The 13,276-nt window shown below is 60.3% G+C and overlaps 1 protein-coding gene across 5 annotated transcripts; it reads right to left on the reverse strand.

Moving 5' to 3' along the window:
- Positions 1 to 629: 629 nt before the first annotated feature.
- Positions 630 to 11,016, reverse strand: SDSL (serine dehydratase like). 5 transcript variants are annotated; one of them, XM_053280380.1, is made up of 8 exons: positions 11,002 to 11,016; positions 8,007 to 8,256; positions 7,084 to 7,123; positions 6,136 to 6,275; positions 5,409 to 5,497; positions 4,349 to 4,576; positions 3,032 to 3,156; positions 630 to 1,213 (listed from the first exon to the last, which is right to left on the reverse strand). In XM_053280380.1, exons 2-8 carry the CDS (start codon positions 8,163 to 8,165, stop codon positions 1,017 to 1,019), a joined length of 978 nt encoding a protein of 325 aa, XP_053136355.1. In that variant the 5' UTR covers positions 8,166 to 8,256; positions 11,002 to 11,016; the 3' UTR covers positions 630 to 1,016. The 5 variants fall into 5 exon arrangements, with proteins under 5 accessions (XP_053136355.1, XP_053136356.1, XP_053136353.1 ...); XM_053280381.1 differs by lacking the exon at positions 11,002 to 11,016 and adding an exon at positions 10,458 to 10,950 and having other exon boundaries at positions 8,007 to 8,177; XM_053280378.1 differs by lacking the exon at positions 11,002 to 11,016 and adding an exon at positions 10,458 to 10,949 and having other exon boundaries at positions 8,007 to 8,253.
- Between the last annotated feature and the right edge of the window lie 2,260 nt (positions 11,017 to 13,276).

Raw genomic sequence — 13,276 nt, forward strand, 5'->3', positions numbered from 1 at the left:
TGCTCGCTTGGGCCAGAGCCCAGCGCTGGCGTCCGATGGTGTCAAGGAGCACCGCAGCCCTCCGAGCTGCTCTAGACCCTCAGCCGAATCCAGTGGCCCAGCCGCTGCTGGACTAGACCACTTGAGGCCGTAGGCAGAAGGCTGCTGCTCTGTGTGCTTCTTCGTGGTTAGATAAAAAATGGTGGCAGAACAGACTGTACCACTCCAAACTGCAGGGGGGGACGGGAATCTTGTTCTTGAACTGTTGCCGATATTTACCCAAGTTGAAGGCAACTCCAAATTGAAGATGATTTGCTTTTAAAATGCAGATCAAATAGAGGTCATGAGAAGAAGAGGACTAAGAGACACACATACACACCCCGATTTCTAACCGGCTCTCTGCAAGGAAAAAACTGGCACCACAAGGAGAAGGCAGGACTGGGACATTTCGGACATGCGAGAGTTTTTTGTTTTTGTTTAAAACAGGGTTTGGGGTGCAGGGAGTTTTGGCATGAGGCAGAAAACAAAACTGGCATGTGCACACACACACACGCTTGCAGAGGATGCGACCCCCTCCCTTTGCGGCTTGCATCTTGCTCCCTGCTGTGCCCATTGGGTGGCCTCCAGTCAAAAGCCAGACCAGTCAGGAGTCAAGCGGTTCTTTTTATTAGCAAGGGACTGAGCGTGTGCACACCACATCTTAGTACTCCTTAGCACTGCCCGGGGGTGTGGCTTTAAAGCGAGGGCACTGAAGCATCCCCCAGTCGTCTTCCATGGCTCAAGCCAGCCAGCCAAGCCTTCTTATCACAGGGTAACACAGAACAGCCCCAACCTGGGCTCATGGGTGAATTGAACCTTGAGGGGGGCAGGGGGGCGGAATCCTTCCTGACCCCCAATCTGGCATTTGGGTCAGGGCGGGGCAAACAGCTGCCCTTAGCAGCAGCTGGAAGGGTTCCTTCCCCATCCCAGCCCCACGGTGGTCCGAGTCAACCAGAGGGAAGCCCCCCCCCGCCACAGGCCATGATCTCTGGCCGCCTTCAGGGCATCCCCAGCCGGCTCTTCAGGGCTCGGAGCCCCTCCAGCTGGATGCCGCTCCCCCCGCACACGATGACCACGACGGGGCCCGGCAGGGGCCTGCACAAACGCCCCTCGGCCTGCAGCTGCTGGAGGTGGCCGGAGTAGAGCAGAGCCAGGGAGGCACCACAGGCCGGCTCCACCAACATGCGCTCATCATCTGGGGGAGGAGAAGGAAGCATTGCAGGCTGGTCATTAATGGCAGGGGGGCTGTGCCTCCCCGCCCCCCCGCAAGCACACAAATGCCCGGACGAAGAAGGGAAACTCACAGCCTCATCAGGAGAGCGAGAGAGAGAGAGAGCGCCCTGCAATCCCGCCTTCCTGCTGCTGGAGCGTCCTCTCCCACGACTGGCCAGAAAAGGTGCCAATCAAGCTATCCTGTCTTCTGATTGTTTGGGGGCTCCCCGAAGCATTGCCCACCCAGCCCAAGGAAAAATGCCCAGCCTGATTGCAAGAGCTCAGAGGGCAGGTAAGGAGGCCTGCTGGGTCAAGCAGCTTCTCTGAGGCACTGCATGATGCCTCCTCCTACAGAGGGCTGGAACACACACCCCCCACCCCATCCCTCCCGATGTCGCCCCCACCTTCCATGAAGCCTTGGGCTGAACCCTGCAGAGCCAGCCAGACATTCACTCCCCGGAAGCAGCACAGGCGTCTTTTAAAAACAAAACAAAAAAACCCTGGAAAGTGGTCCCAGGAGGCTGCCAGCCTGAGTGGAAGGACAGCAACAGCCGGAGGGAACTACTCCACTCTTTCCCCTCGAGCCATTGCTCCATTCAACATTGCCATCTTCCTCCTCACACGGTTTTTCTCCCAGCAGGGAAAAGATTCAGGAACCCCATATATTTTCCCTTGTGGGTGGAAAAGCAGCTGGGGTGGTTGGAAGCAGAAAAGGAGCAGGAAGGGCCAGGGTTAAGACGCCGCTCCCCCCACCCCGACTGCTCTCCCATTTCCCGTTGCAGTCACCAAGGCTGCTTTCCGACGTGATGAGGCTTCCTTCCCCTGCCTAGCATCTTGTGTCCTCTTCTCCCAGCCGAAACATCTAATATATGTGTAAGTGTGCTGGGGCTACCATGTCAGCTTCCTCTTCCTCTCTGCTAGCAATGTAAACTCTCATACTGCTTGGGTGGGTGTGGGTGGGGGGAGGCATTATGGGGTGGGAAGGGGCCGGTTAAGTTAACCCTTCCCCTTCCCCTCCCCCCCCCCCGTCTGTCAACCCCAATAGCTGCTGTTTCTCCTGCTGGGGAAAACACAGAGAAAGCAGGCCAAAGAGAGAGAGGGACCTGAAACTGACATTAATCCCAAGAGCGGGAACGGGAGCATTTCCAGGAGGGGCTTTTAGCTCGCTCCTCCTCCGGAATGGAGGGTGTGTGCTTGCATTTCGGCCAGATTCACCCTGAAGTCCCTGCGAGTTATCGGGAACACTCCAGACGCAATTCGGGTTTTTCATTACACATTGGAACACAGCCCGATTTGCAGCGGGAAATGACTTGACTAGCAAGCCAGAGGTTGCCGGTTTGAATCCCTGCTGGTACCTATATTGGGCAGCAGTGATCTAGGAAGATGCTGAAAGGCATCATCATCTCACACTGTGCGGGAGGAGGCCATGGTCAACCCCTCCTGTATTCTCCCAAAGCCAGCCACAGGGCTCTGTCATCGCCAGGGGTTGACACCACCTCGGTGGCACACTTTACCTTTACCTTTTTAAAAAAACAGTTTTGGCTTCAGTTTTGGGGGGCAAATTGGAACTCCCAGTAAAGTCTGCTGTCTGGAAATGCTCCCGGGCAAAGAAAGCCACCCCTGACAGCCACGAGGGGGCAGCCTTTGCTTGCAGTTGTGTGTGCTGCTCCCCCAGGAGCTCCTCCGTGCTCTGGGTCTGTCTGACACTTCAGGGGACCCCAAGAGCAGAGCAAAGGGGCCAGCCTCGCTCCCCACCCCCGGGCGGGCACCCTCTGGGAGACCCCCCCCCGGCCCCACTTACCCAGGAAGTGCTCCACGGCCGCCACGGCCTCCACATCCTCCAGCACATGCGAGATGATGGGCCACTCGCTGGCACAGTCCAGAGCCCGCTGTGCCACCGTCTTGGCCCCCAGGCACGTTGCCACGCTGCGGGGGGGGGAGAGAGAGAGAGAGAGAGAGAGCGCAAATAGCCGGGCGGTTGACACAACTGGAGCACGCCTGCCTGCCTGCCTGCCTGCGGCTCTCACTCAGAGGGCGCTGCTGCTCTGCTCGCGGAGGCTGCTGCTGCTGCTTCTTCCCTGAGCCAAACCCGCCTCCTCCCAACTCATCTCTTGCAGCTAGCCCAGGCGCAGGTTGCCCGGCTCCCCTTGGAATGCCGGCCTTGGGCTTCTCTTTCTCCAGGCTGGCTGGCTTCAATGTATTGCATTCAGTATTTTATTTTACTTTATATTTATTTATATTGTTGTGTAAACCACTTTGTTGGAAAGTGGCATATCAATATCCGCCGTATCCATCTCCGTATCGACTTGATTGCAGGCCTCTCCCCCCCTGCTCAGGGTGGCTGAGGCTGGCAGAAAGAGGGCTGAGCCAGGCACGGAGCAGACCCGCTTCGCTTCGGCAACATGGCTGCAGCGTCCGTCGTGGGCCTCCTCGTAAGGCTAGTTGGGCACAAGACCTCTGGTGCTGAGCTGGACACTGAGTCCATCTAGCTCAGCATAGTCTGGCGATGGCTCTCAAGGCCTTCAGGGAGAGAAAGGCCTTTCCCAGCCCGCAGCCAGGGAGCGAACTTGGGCCCTCCTGGGTGCAAGGCAGGGGCTCCTCCTCATAGCTGCTGCAGGCCTGGGCCAAGCAGTCGGCTAGGGACAGGTGAAGCGGCCCCACTGAGTCGGACCCCCATATTCCCTGCACTGGCTTCCGGCCACTCTCCTGGGTTTCAGCCAGGAGTCTCTCCTAGTCCCACCCAGGCCAGACGCTGCTGAGCTGCGGACAAGCCCTGCACCTGTTGATCCGGAGTGACTCTGTTCTCTGCCCATGGCCTGGAAGGCGAGTTTGTTCCTGCCAACAGGCAGAGCCCAAAGACAGGGGAGCCGGATAAGAACGTCAGAGGGTGGCAGGGGTGCTTTTGACCCCTTGGGGAGGGTTTTTTGGCAGGGTGGGGGCTTCTTGGGAAATGGTTTGATTTACGTAACTGTGCCAGGTGGATTCAATGCGTGTTTTGAAAGGGGCCGTCCGAGAGAGGAGGTGGGCTGGAATCCAGACCGCAGCTTCTGACACAGCCTTGGCCGGGGGGGGGGGGCGGGGGGGGGGGCGTGTGTGACTTCCCGCGTGGAGAACCCACCTGGTGATCTCCGGCAGGGTGGCCAGGTGCCCGGCCTGGAGGGCTGCGCTGTAGCTGTCGGCGCCTCTGGTCTCCACGGCCACGATGGGCACGTCCCGCCAGCCCACCTTTTGCAGGCCAGACACCACCCCAGCCAGGAGGCCTCCTCCTCCCACCGACAGCACCACCACGCCAGGCTTGGCCTCCAGGCAGTCCCGCAGCTCCTGGGCCAGGCTGCTGTGGCCCTTCCTGCGGGGAGAGGAGGCACCCGAGCAGCCCTGAGAACTGGCCCAGTCCAGGCTCTCTCTCCTCTTCCCCAGGAGAGCCCCAGCTGAGGACCTGCGGAAGAGATCCCTACGGGGAGGCCCTCCTGGCTGGAAGCTGAGCGGCACAAGCGCAACGGAACACACATCCAAGGGCCGCCCCTGGGCTGCAGTGTACATTGGACCCCCCTTCTGAACTCTCTCCTGCCTTTGCTGTGTAATTCAAGGGGTTTGTATGTATGCAAAGGCTTCCAAAATGGAAAACTGATTCAAACGCCAAGGAGTTGGAGACAAAGCAGTTTCGGCTCCATAGGATGTTCTAACCATGCAAAGGTCTTTTTGCTTCTGGGAGTGAAGCCACCAAGCCAGCCTTGCCAGAAATTAACCGCAGATCTCCGTCAAATCATGAAGCTCTTGGCTCAACTCCCTCAACCTAACCAAAGAGGCTTTTCTGAAATCGGTGCTAATTCCCGGGGGTTCTAGCAGCACAAATGCATGCGGCAGCCAGAAGATGTTGCACAAAACTGTGAACCGGCTGCTTGTGCCATTTCTTGGGTACCGCCCAATAAAATATAGACTTTCTAATATCCTGCCCAACCACATGCTAACCAACCCAACCACTTTCTTCCAAAAGGCTGTTAGTTCTGGAGGAGAGGAAAACCCAAGTCACAAAGAAACCTGAGTGGGCCCAACAAGGGGTCTCTTTGGCAGGCCACAGGAGAAGGAAGGGGAGGGCCGGGCCGGGGGCGGGGTGCTTCTCCTGGGAGGGAGGCCAGAGCAGAGCGCCCTCCCCTGGAATGCCTCTCCAAAGCTCTCACCAGACAAAGGGGTGGTCAAAGGGGTGGACGTTGACCCAGCCGTCCTTCTCAGCCAGCGCCAAGGCCCGGTCGTTGGCATCGTCCCACACCTGCGGAAGCAGAAGCAAGACGGGCTCCACTGAGAGCAGCTGCTGGCCAGGCCGGCCCTTTCATGAGCCCCAGCGAGGCAGTCGCCTCAGGCAGTGGGCTTCTGGGACGCCAAGGTGCCCCGCTCCCGCCACCTGCTCTTTGGGAACGTTGCAAGGAGGGGCCGCCCTCACCGCCCCTGCAAAAAAGGCCTGCGAGAGGAGGCTGCTGCTGCCGGCATCCCCTCTCAAAGCATGCAGGGGCTGGCTTTTGCAGGGTGGGGTTGCCCCCCCCCCGGCAAGGGGCAAGGCTGCATCTCATGGCTGCATCCAACCCTTTGCCACCGTTAGTGCTGGCCAAGCCTCTGTCTAGGCAGCTCACAAGCCAACGATGGTCCCGGAGGCCGCCCTGATGGGTCTGAAGTGGCTTCCCAAGGGGGGGGGGAGGGAGGAAGCCGGGAGAGGCTGCGGGAGAGGCAGGGAGGCTCCACCTGATGGGAGGGGCTGGTGCAGGTGCAGAGGGACACCGCCCCCCCTCAGTGAAGGGTGCCTGTCTCTGGCTGTGTCTGGGGAGGCCGCAGAGGCTTTCTGGAGAGCCCGGTCTGCGGAAAGCGGCAGCAGGAGAGCTGCAGCAGTCCGCCCGCCTGCCGGGCCCCGCTTACCTTTCCAAAGACCTCCACCTCCGCCCTCTGCTCTTCCAGCTTCCTCACCACCAGCGGGGGGGTGCTCCCGGGGACGATGACGGTGGCCGGGATCCCGAGTTTGCGGGCAGCGTAGGCGGTAGCAAGCCCAGCATTGCCCCCTGCAGGAGGGCAGAGGAAGCGCGCAAGAAGAGCCCGCTGGGCCGGCCCAAGCCCCCTCCAGGCCAGCAGCCGGCCCCACTCAACCCAAGAGGGAGCCTCCGGGGGGCCCACAAGCGATCCCCGTCCCTGGGTCTGGCCCGCCTCTTCACCCGAGGCAGACCCCAAGGCAGAGTCCAGGGCTGCAGAGGAAGCAGCCGTCCGGGAGGCCCCCCCCTTGACCGGAGGAGGCCCCTCACATCTGCTGCACCTCCCCTCTGGCCTGAGGATGCCCCGTTGCCCTCTTCCGACCCTTCTGGCTCAGGCAAGGATGCTGAAGCCCCCCCCCCGCCCCGTCCCCACAGCAGTACTTCCGCTCTGCCACAGCCCACCCCTGCAGAATAAGGTTCAGGCCCCTGAAGCCGGGAGCCGGCGGGGGCAGGGGGCAGGGAGAGGGATCCGGGGCTCCTAATGGTGGTGGCCTCTCAGGTGTGACCCCAAGCCTGGCAAGCCTCACCGCAGAACTCCCTGCTGTGCCTTGGGACGGGGTGTGGGTGTGTGTGGCCGGTGCCTGCCTCCTCTCAGGCACAAGCTCACAGCCGGGTCCCCTAGAGCAGCCTGCTGCCTCCCGCTCCCCTTCAGACTTGGGGTGGTTCTCTCTTGCAGCCGCTCAGGAGGAGGAGGAGGAGGAGGAGGAGGGATGCACCCCCAAACACCGGTCAGTTCCTCTAGCCCTCCGGGCAGATCAAAGGGCTTGGTGAAGGGCTGGGTCCCCTCCTGAGGGTTGTTTCTGTGGCTCAGGCGGGAGGAGGCCGGTTCTAAAGGCTTTACCTGATGAGCAAACCAGGTGCTGGCAGCCCCTCCTGGCAACCTGCAATGGACAGGAGAGAAGAGCTCGTCACTTCCAGGGGCTGCTGCCTGCCCTGCGAGGCCGCCTGGCGTTACAAGAAGCAGCAGAACAAACCAGAGCGGCAGCTGCTGGGTCTTCCTGCCCTGGACAAAGCAGGGGAGGGGATCTGCATATTGGCCTGCAGGAGGCCCCCAGGATCAAGCCCTGGCAGGCAGCCTCTCCAGGTAGGGCTGGGAGAGGCTCCTGCCTAAAGAGCGGCTGCCAGCCAGAGCAGGCAATACTGAGCTCCAGGGGGGCTGCAGATCTGAACCCCAGCAGAGGCAGAGAGTGGAATCCTTTCCCCCACACACTCCATGGTCCTGATCCCCATCAGAAGCCACCCTCCAGGTCTGCTATAGGCCCCCCAAAACCAAACAGACAACCCAAGTGTGCTGGGCCAAATGACTGAATTTGGCCCCAGCACGCTTCTCCAAATGAGGAGAGGAGAGCTGGTCTGGTGGGAGCAAGCGTGACTTGTCCCCTTAGCTAAGCAGGGTCTGCCCTGGTTGCATTTGAATGGGAGACTAGAAGTGTGAGCCCTGGAAGATGCCTCCTCGGGGGATGGAGCTGCCGCTCTGGGAAGAGCAGAAGGTTCCCAGTTCCCTCCCTGGCAGCATCTCCAAGCTAGGGCTGAGAGAGATTCCTGCCTGCAACCTGGGAGAAGCCGCTGCCAGTCTGTGAAGACAATGCTGAGCAAGATGGACCAAGGGTCTGACTCAGTCTAGGGCAGCTTCCTCTGTTCCTCTGTCTGGCTTAATGGCCTGCCATGCTGGCCTTGGCCTCCAACCTCTCCTAGTCCATGCCAGAGGCCTTCCTTCCTCACGAAGCAGCCGTGGAGGCCAGCATGCCCGCAGCAGCCACTCACCTGCTGGCAGAAATAGCCAATGCCCCGGATCTTGAAGGAGCCAGAGGGCTGGGTGTTTTCCAGCTTCATGTAGACCTTTGTACCCGCAGCCCGGGAGAGGGCCGCGCTCTCCAGCAGAGGAGTCACCATGTGGAACGGCCTCCCCTCCTCTCCTGGCATCGTGGAGGCGGCCTAGAAGACAGAGCTGCTCAGAACCGCTTTTCGCTCCGTTTGGGCTTCTGTGGGATGAGCTACGCCACCTGGCGATCTTCTGCAACGGAAGCGGATCCTCTCATCAATGCAGTCATTCAAAGGAAAAGACAGGAAGAGTCCTGCTGGACCAGACCGGCGAGGCCGGTATGGCCAATGCCATCTTTCAGTAGAGTATACGTTGCCAAAGCTATGTGTAATCGAAAACGACAGCAGCATACAATCCCATGGGATGCTAGAACATGGTTTTAAAATAGGGGCGTGTGGGGATGTGTCCCCCCCCCGCTATTTTTCATGCTTCTCCTGCTCTAGGCCAAGTTGAGGTCTCTGCTGAGGCACAAGTCTTCAGAGGGGAAGGGGTCAGGACCTTGGCCAGCTCCCGGCAGAGATGTGTCCGAGCAGCAGCCCAGCGGGGAGGCAGTTCCTCCAGCTTTTATGGCACACTGGCCCCACCATTCCCTGGGCGAAGGCCCTGCTTCTGAAGGGGGCCTTGCCCAGGGTGGCTTGCCCTTCCAGGACTGGCAGCTCTTGGGGGGCTTCTCTGAGTCCGAGGGGGAAGGCCAGGCTGGGCCCTCAGGTGGTGCCGGTGGTGCTGACTTGGGACCCCGGTTCGTTGGGTGTGTGGGGTGGGGGCTGGCCTGGCGATACAGGGTCACGCAGGCCCTGGGCTGTAGGCCTCCCCACACTGCCTCATAACCTGACCTGTCCTCCTCGTCCCCCAGCTGGGGGTCCTGGATCTGGGGCCATGGGGCCGCTCCATTCATGGCTGTGGCTTGCAAGGTGGTTCGTCCTGGGGTTGGCTGGCAGCAGCCCCCCCCCCACTCCCTTGGGGACGAGTGGGGACGGTTTTCCATTGCCCTGTTCATTGTCGCCCTTGGAGTGTGGCAGGGGCAGTTGGCTTGCCTCCCCCCCCCGGCTCTTTTTCATTCTTTGAAAATGGGGAAGGGGTGTCAGAGACTCCGCTGGGCAGCAGTCTCTGGTGCCAGACAGCTGAGCCACTCTGGAGCATTGTGGGGGAAATGGGGCCCCCACCAAAAAGCAAGGTGGCCCCCATTGGCATGCTGTCCCCCACAATGCCCTGGGCTGACTGAATGTCCAGGCTGTGGGGAAGAAAATCAGGGCCACTGTCCAGTGTGGCTACCCAGAGGAGTTTTCAATGTTAAATGAGGAGGGGGGAGGGGGAGAGGCCACTCCACTCCTCCAGGCTACAAGGTCAGCAAAGAGGCCTGCCATTCAGGGCCTCTCTACATTCATCTTGAAACAAATGCAAAGTTGCCCCAGTGTGCCTGATTCCATTCATTATTCTATTGTCCCAATACAGGCCTAATTAAAAATCAAAAACGCAATTAAGCAAAACCAAACAATCAGAGCAAAGTTGAAGGCAAGTGTGTTAGACAACCCAGTTTCCCAGAGCAGAACAGCAAAGAGAGGCCCTCTTCACCTTCCTCTGGAGGGATGCCCAGGCAGGGAGCCATCCAGGCATCCTGGGGCTACAGCAGAAAAGGCCCTGCACCTCGGGGAAAGCAACCTGGCCTCCACAGAAGATGGCCTTGACAGGTTACGCAGCAGCCAGCCAGATCTTTCCGGGAAGCTCAGACTCAAGAGTTAACAGCCCTCCCCGTGTTTATCCCCGGTCTCTTGCCTCTCCATGCGGAGGAGATTCCGGTTAGCCATCCTGGCTCAAACCTCCGTAAACTTCTTGCATCCTTTTTTCTTGAAAGCTAGCCAAGCACACACACCCCACTCTACAGGCTGTGGTTCTGACCGGCTAGCAGGGGGCCCTCATAGCCTTGGCCAGCCTGGTTTTTGCTCCCCCAGCAAAGGGCCCTCCCCTCCACTTAGAGTCGGGTCCCACAAAGGTGACCCACTCATCTCAATCCCTCACCCCATAACCAGCGACGTTTTTTTTAACCCGAGCCCTATAAGATCAAAGGAGGACGTTATTGAGAAAAGTAGGAAATCCGGTTACAGGGAGCAAGGAGAAGGGAGGCGTTGCAGCCTGAAAGGGAAAGTGGAGGGTCCCCCCCCCCCACACACACACCCAGAGGCTAGAGCTGGGGAGCGCCTCCTGGTGGCCTTGGGAGCCCCCCCCCCGCAGCCCCTCGCCTCTTCCCTCCGCTTGGAGTCTCTGCACAGCACTCCGGCAACACCGCCTTTGGCTTTCCCTGCCAGGAGGGGGGGGCGGGCCGCGGCGCTGCTGCTGCCCCCGAGAGCCGCCCCCCAGCAAGGCAAAAGGGAGACCTGCGAAGAAGACTCCCCGACCTGGGGGGTTCCTGAGAGACGTGCAAAGCCGCCAGCAGTCCGGCACGGAGGGGCTTCCCGGCCAGGCCCTCCTGCAGCCGCCGCTCGGCGCACGCCAGATCGCCCTCGCCCCCCGCTCCCCGCCGCCCTCTGCCTGGCCTCCTGGCGGGGTTCGCCGCGAAGTCCTCGCTCAGGCCCCCCGGCGAGGGGAGTTTCTGCTCTCTCCCAGGAGGAAGCAGCCCGGTGGGCGGCGGCGGCGGCGGAGAGGAGGCGGCCTCGTCCTCGGCAGCGGTCCTTCCTCTCCCCCCGCGCAGGGCAGCCTGCCAGTCGATGTTGCCAGCGGCTGCTCCGCGGTGGGCTGCCGGCCGTTGAAGGCCGCGGAGAGAAGGGAGTTCCAGGAAGGACAGTCACTCAGGCCTCCTCCGCCTCCTCCTCCGCCTCCTCCTCCATCGGGATTCAGGGAGCTGGCGCTTGCCCCCTCCTTTCCGGAGCCCCGCTGCTCCTGTGCCTCCAGTCGCAGCTGGCAGGCGGAAATGCACCCGGCAGTGCTTTTCCTGAAACTCACCTGTTCAAATCGCCCCCCCCCCGCGCCGCGCCCCTTTCCGACCTTTGTTACAGACGCAGGAGCAGGCCAGGGAGAAACCGTTGGCAGCTCTAGGCTGGAAGCCTGCCCTGGCTGCGTATGGATGGGAGACTTGATGTGTGGGCACTGCTGTTGTCAGGGGTTCCCCTTAGGGGATGATGGGGCCACTCTCAGGAGCCACCGGCATGCAGACGGTCTCCGCTTCCCTCCCTGGCAGCCTCTCCACCGAGACAGGGCTGGGAGAGAGACTCCTGCCTGCAACCTGGGAGAAGCCGCTGCCAGTCTGTGAAGACAGTGCTGAGCGAGAAGGACCAAGAAGGGTCTGACTCAGCAGAGGGCAGCTTGCGATCCCGCCATGCAGCTGTTTCCACTCAGGCCGCAGCGGAGCACAGACCTTTCCTTGCACAGACTGTTCCGCTGCGCTCTTATCTCGTGGACCCTGATGACGCACTTCAAGCTTTTATGGTTGAGCAGATTTGAGTCTGAGGAGACCCAGTTAATGCTGAACCCCGTCATCCGAGTCAGCAGCGAGGGCGGCAGCAGGCCAAATCGAATCCAAGCTGCCAGATCTGCACATGGGCAACTGCCTTTTCCTGAATCCGTCCACGGCTCCATCTAGCTCAGCAGCGGTGTGTGCTCTGACTGGCAGCAGCCTTCCCAGGTCTTAGATGGGTCTCTCCCTGCCCGGCTTGGAGACACTGCCGGGGCTTGAACCTGGGAGTTCCAGCAGGCCACGGGGGGGGGATGCCTCTCTCGGTGGCGAGCCTTGCCAGGGGCCCAAGCTCAGCTCAAGGTCTGCGCAAGGAAGTAGTCCCACCCCTGGGCAGGGGCAGCTGCACATGGACACCATCAGCCTGTGTGTGCATGGGTGGGAAGGGGCCGGGCCCCCCCTGGCCCTCCAGTTATCCAAGGACCCGATCTGGGGTCGGGATCTTTTAGAACTGCTTTCCTCGTAAACACACAAAAAACCCAATCTTATGTGGATTTAATGAAGACTTTATTCCAGAAAGGATTCCATTTTTCTCCTTCTCCTTGCCCTCCCTTTCCCCATTCTGACCACTGCCCCCCACACCGCCCCACACTCTGACCACTGCCCCCCAACCTCCCCCCTCTCTGTCCAGGATCTCCACTGGAACAAACTTCCAAACCACAAAACGCAAAAGAGAACTACTCGAGGGAATACAACAGGATCCTGCTTCAGATTCTCTCTGGCGCACTGTGCACCCAAGAAAACCACACGGCTCTGTGGCTGCTGCCAGGAGTCCCCTCCGGCTCTGTGGCACAACTTCGCTTCACTCGACTGGGCACCAGGACGGCAGTCTAGAGAGGAGGCCCCAGATGGCGACACCTACACCCACGTCAGCCATGATCAACCCATGAAGCAAGACGGGCAAAGGGTGCACCCACAGAAGGCGGCGGAGCCGACTGCTGAATCTCTGCGTGGCAGAGGGGGCTCTGGCGGCAGCAGCCGCTCAGTGGAAGAGAATCTGCCTGCCTGCCTGCCTGCAGCAGGTCCCAGGTTCAGTCCTTGGCAGCATCCCCAGCAGGTGGGGCTGGGCAGACGGAAACCCTTGGAGAGTCACCGCCAGTCAGTGTAGACAGGGCTGAGCTAGATGGACCCCGGGAGGGACTCCGCTTAAGGCCGCTTCCTGTGCTCCTAGGCAGGTGGTCCACACCAGGGCCCCCGGATGCTGTTGGACTACAACTCCCATCATCCCCAGATACGGCCTTTGTGGCTGAGGGTGATGGGAGTCGTAGTCCCAAAACATAAACCCTGGTCTACACGATCAACTTAAGCTGGTCTTACAGTCATTTCTTTTTCTTTGGAAATTAGAGTTGGAGGCAGCGGTGGGTGTGGGTGTGTGGCGGGGGGGGGGGAGATCTCGAGCACAGAATCCAACCACAATTTCTATGGTTCCTGGGGCAGGGAAGCAGGAGAGCAGAATATGACGACTGGGGGTTTTGTGGTGTAGAGTTGATCTGGTATATATATGTGCAGCAGAAGACCAAGAGAAGCGCCTGAGTGTCCACTTTTCCATTGCGCCAGGAATGCCCCATCGAATGTGGACAGCTTGGAGTCTTCTCTCTCTCTCTCTAGCAGGGATATGGGGCGAGGGGGGGGGGGGACACAGCTCTTCACAAGAAATGCATCCAGGAGTTTCATTTGGGCTCCGCTTCATCACGCTGAAAAGAGTCGGAAGACTCCCCCCCCCCGCCTTTGGGGTCACCAAAGTGGCACTCGGTGGCGTAAGGGCAC

Source organism: Hemicordylus capensis, chromosome 15 (assembly GCF_027244095.1).
Source record: "Hemicordylus capensis ecotype Gifberg chromosome 15, rHemCap1.1.pri, whole genome shotgun sequence".
Lineage (NCBI taxonomy): Eukaryota > Metazoa > Chordata > Lepidosauria > Squamata > Cordylidae > Hemicordylus > Hemicordylus capensis.

Coding starts and splice junctions, on each gene's coding strand:
- SDSL (XM_053280380.1), bottom strand. CDS start 8,165: ATGCCAGGAGAGGAGGGGAGGCCGTTCCACATGGTGACTCCTCTGCTG. Junction 7,124..8,006: donor TTGGCTATTTCTGCCAGCAG/GTGAGTGGCTGC, acceptor TGTCCATTGCAG/GTTGCCAGGAGGGGCTGCCA. Junction 4,577..5,408: donor TTTGACCACCCCTTTGTCTG/GTGAGAGCTTTG, acceptor CTCTCCCCGCAG/GAAGGGCCACAGCAGCCTGG.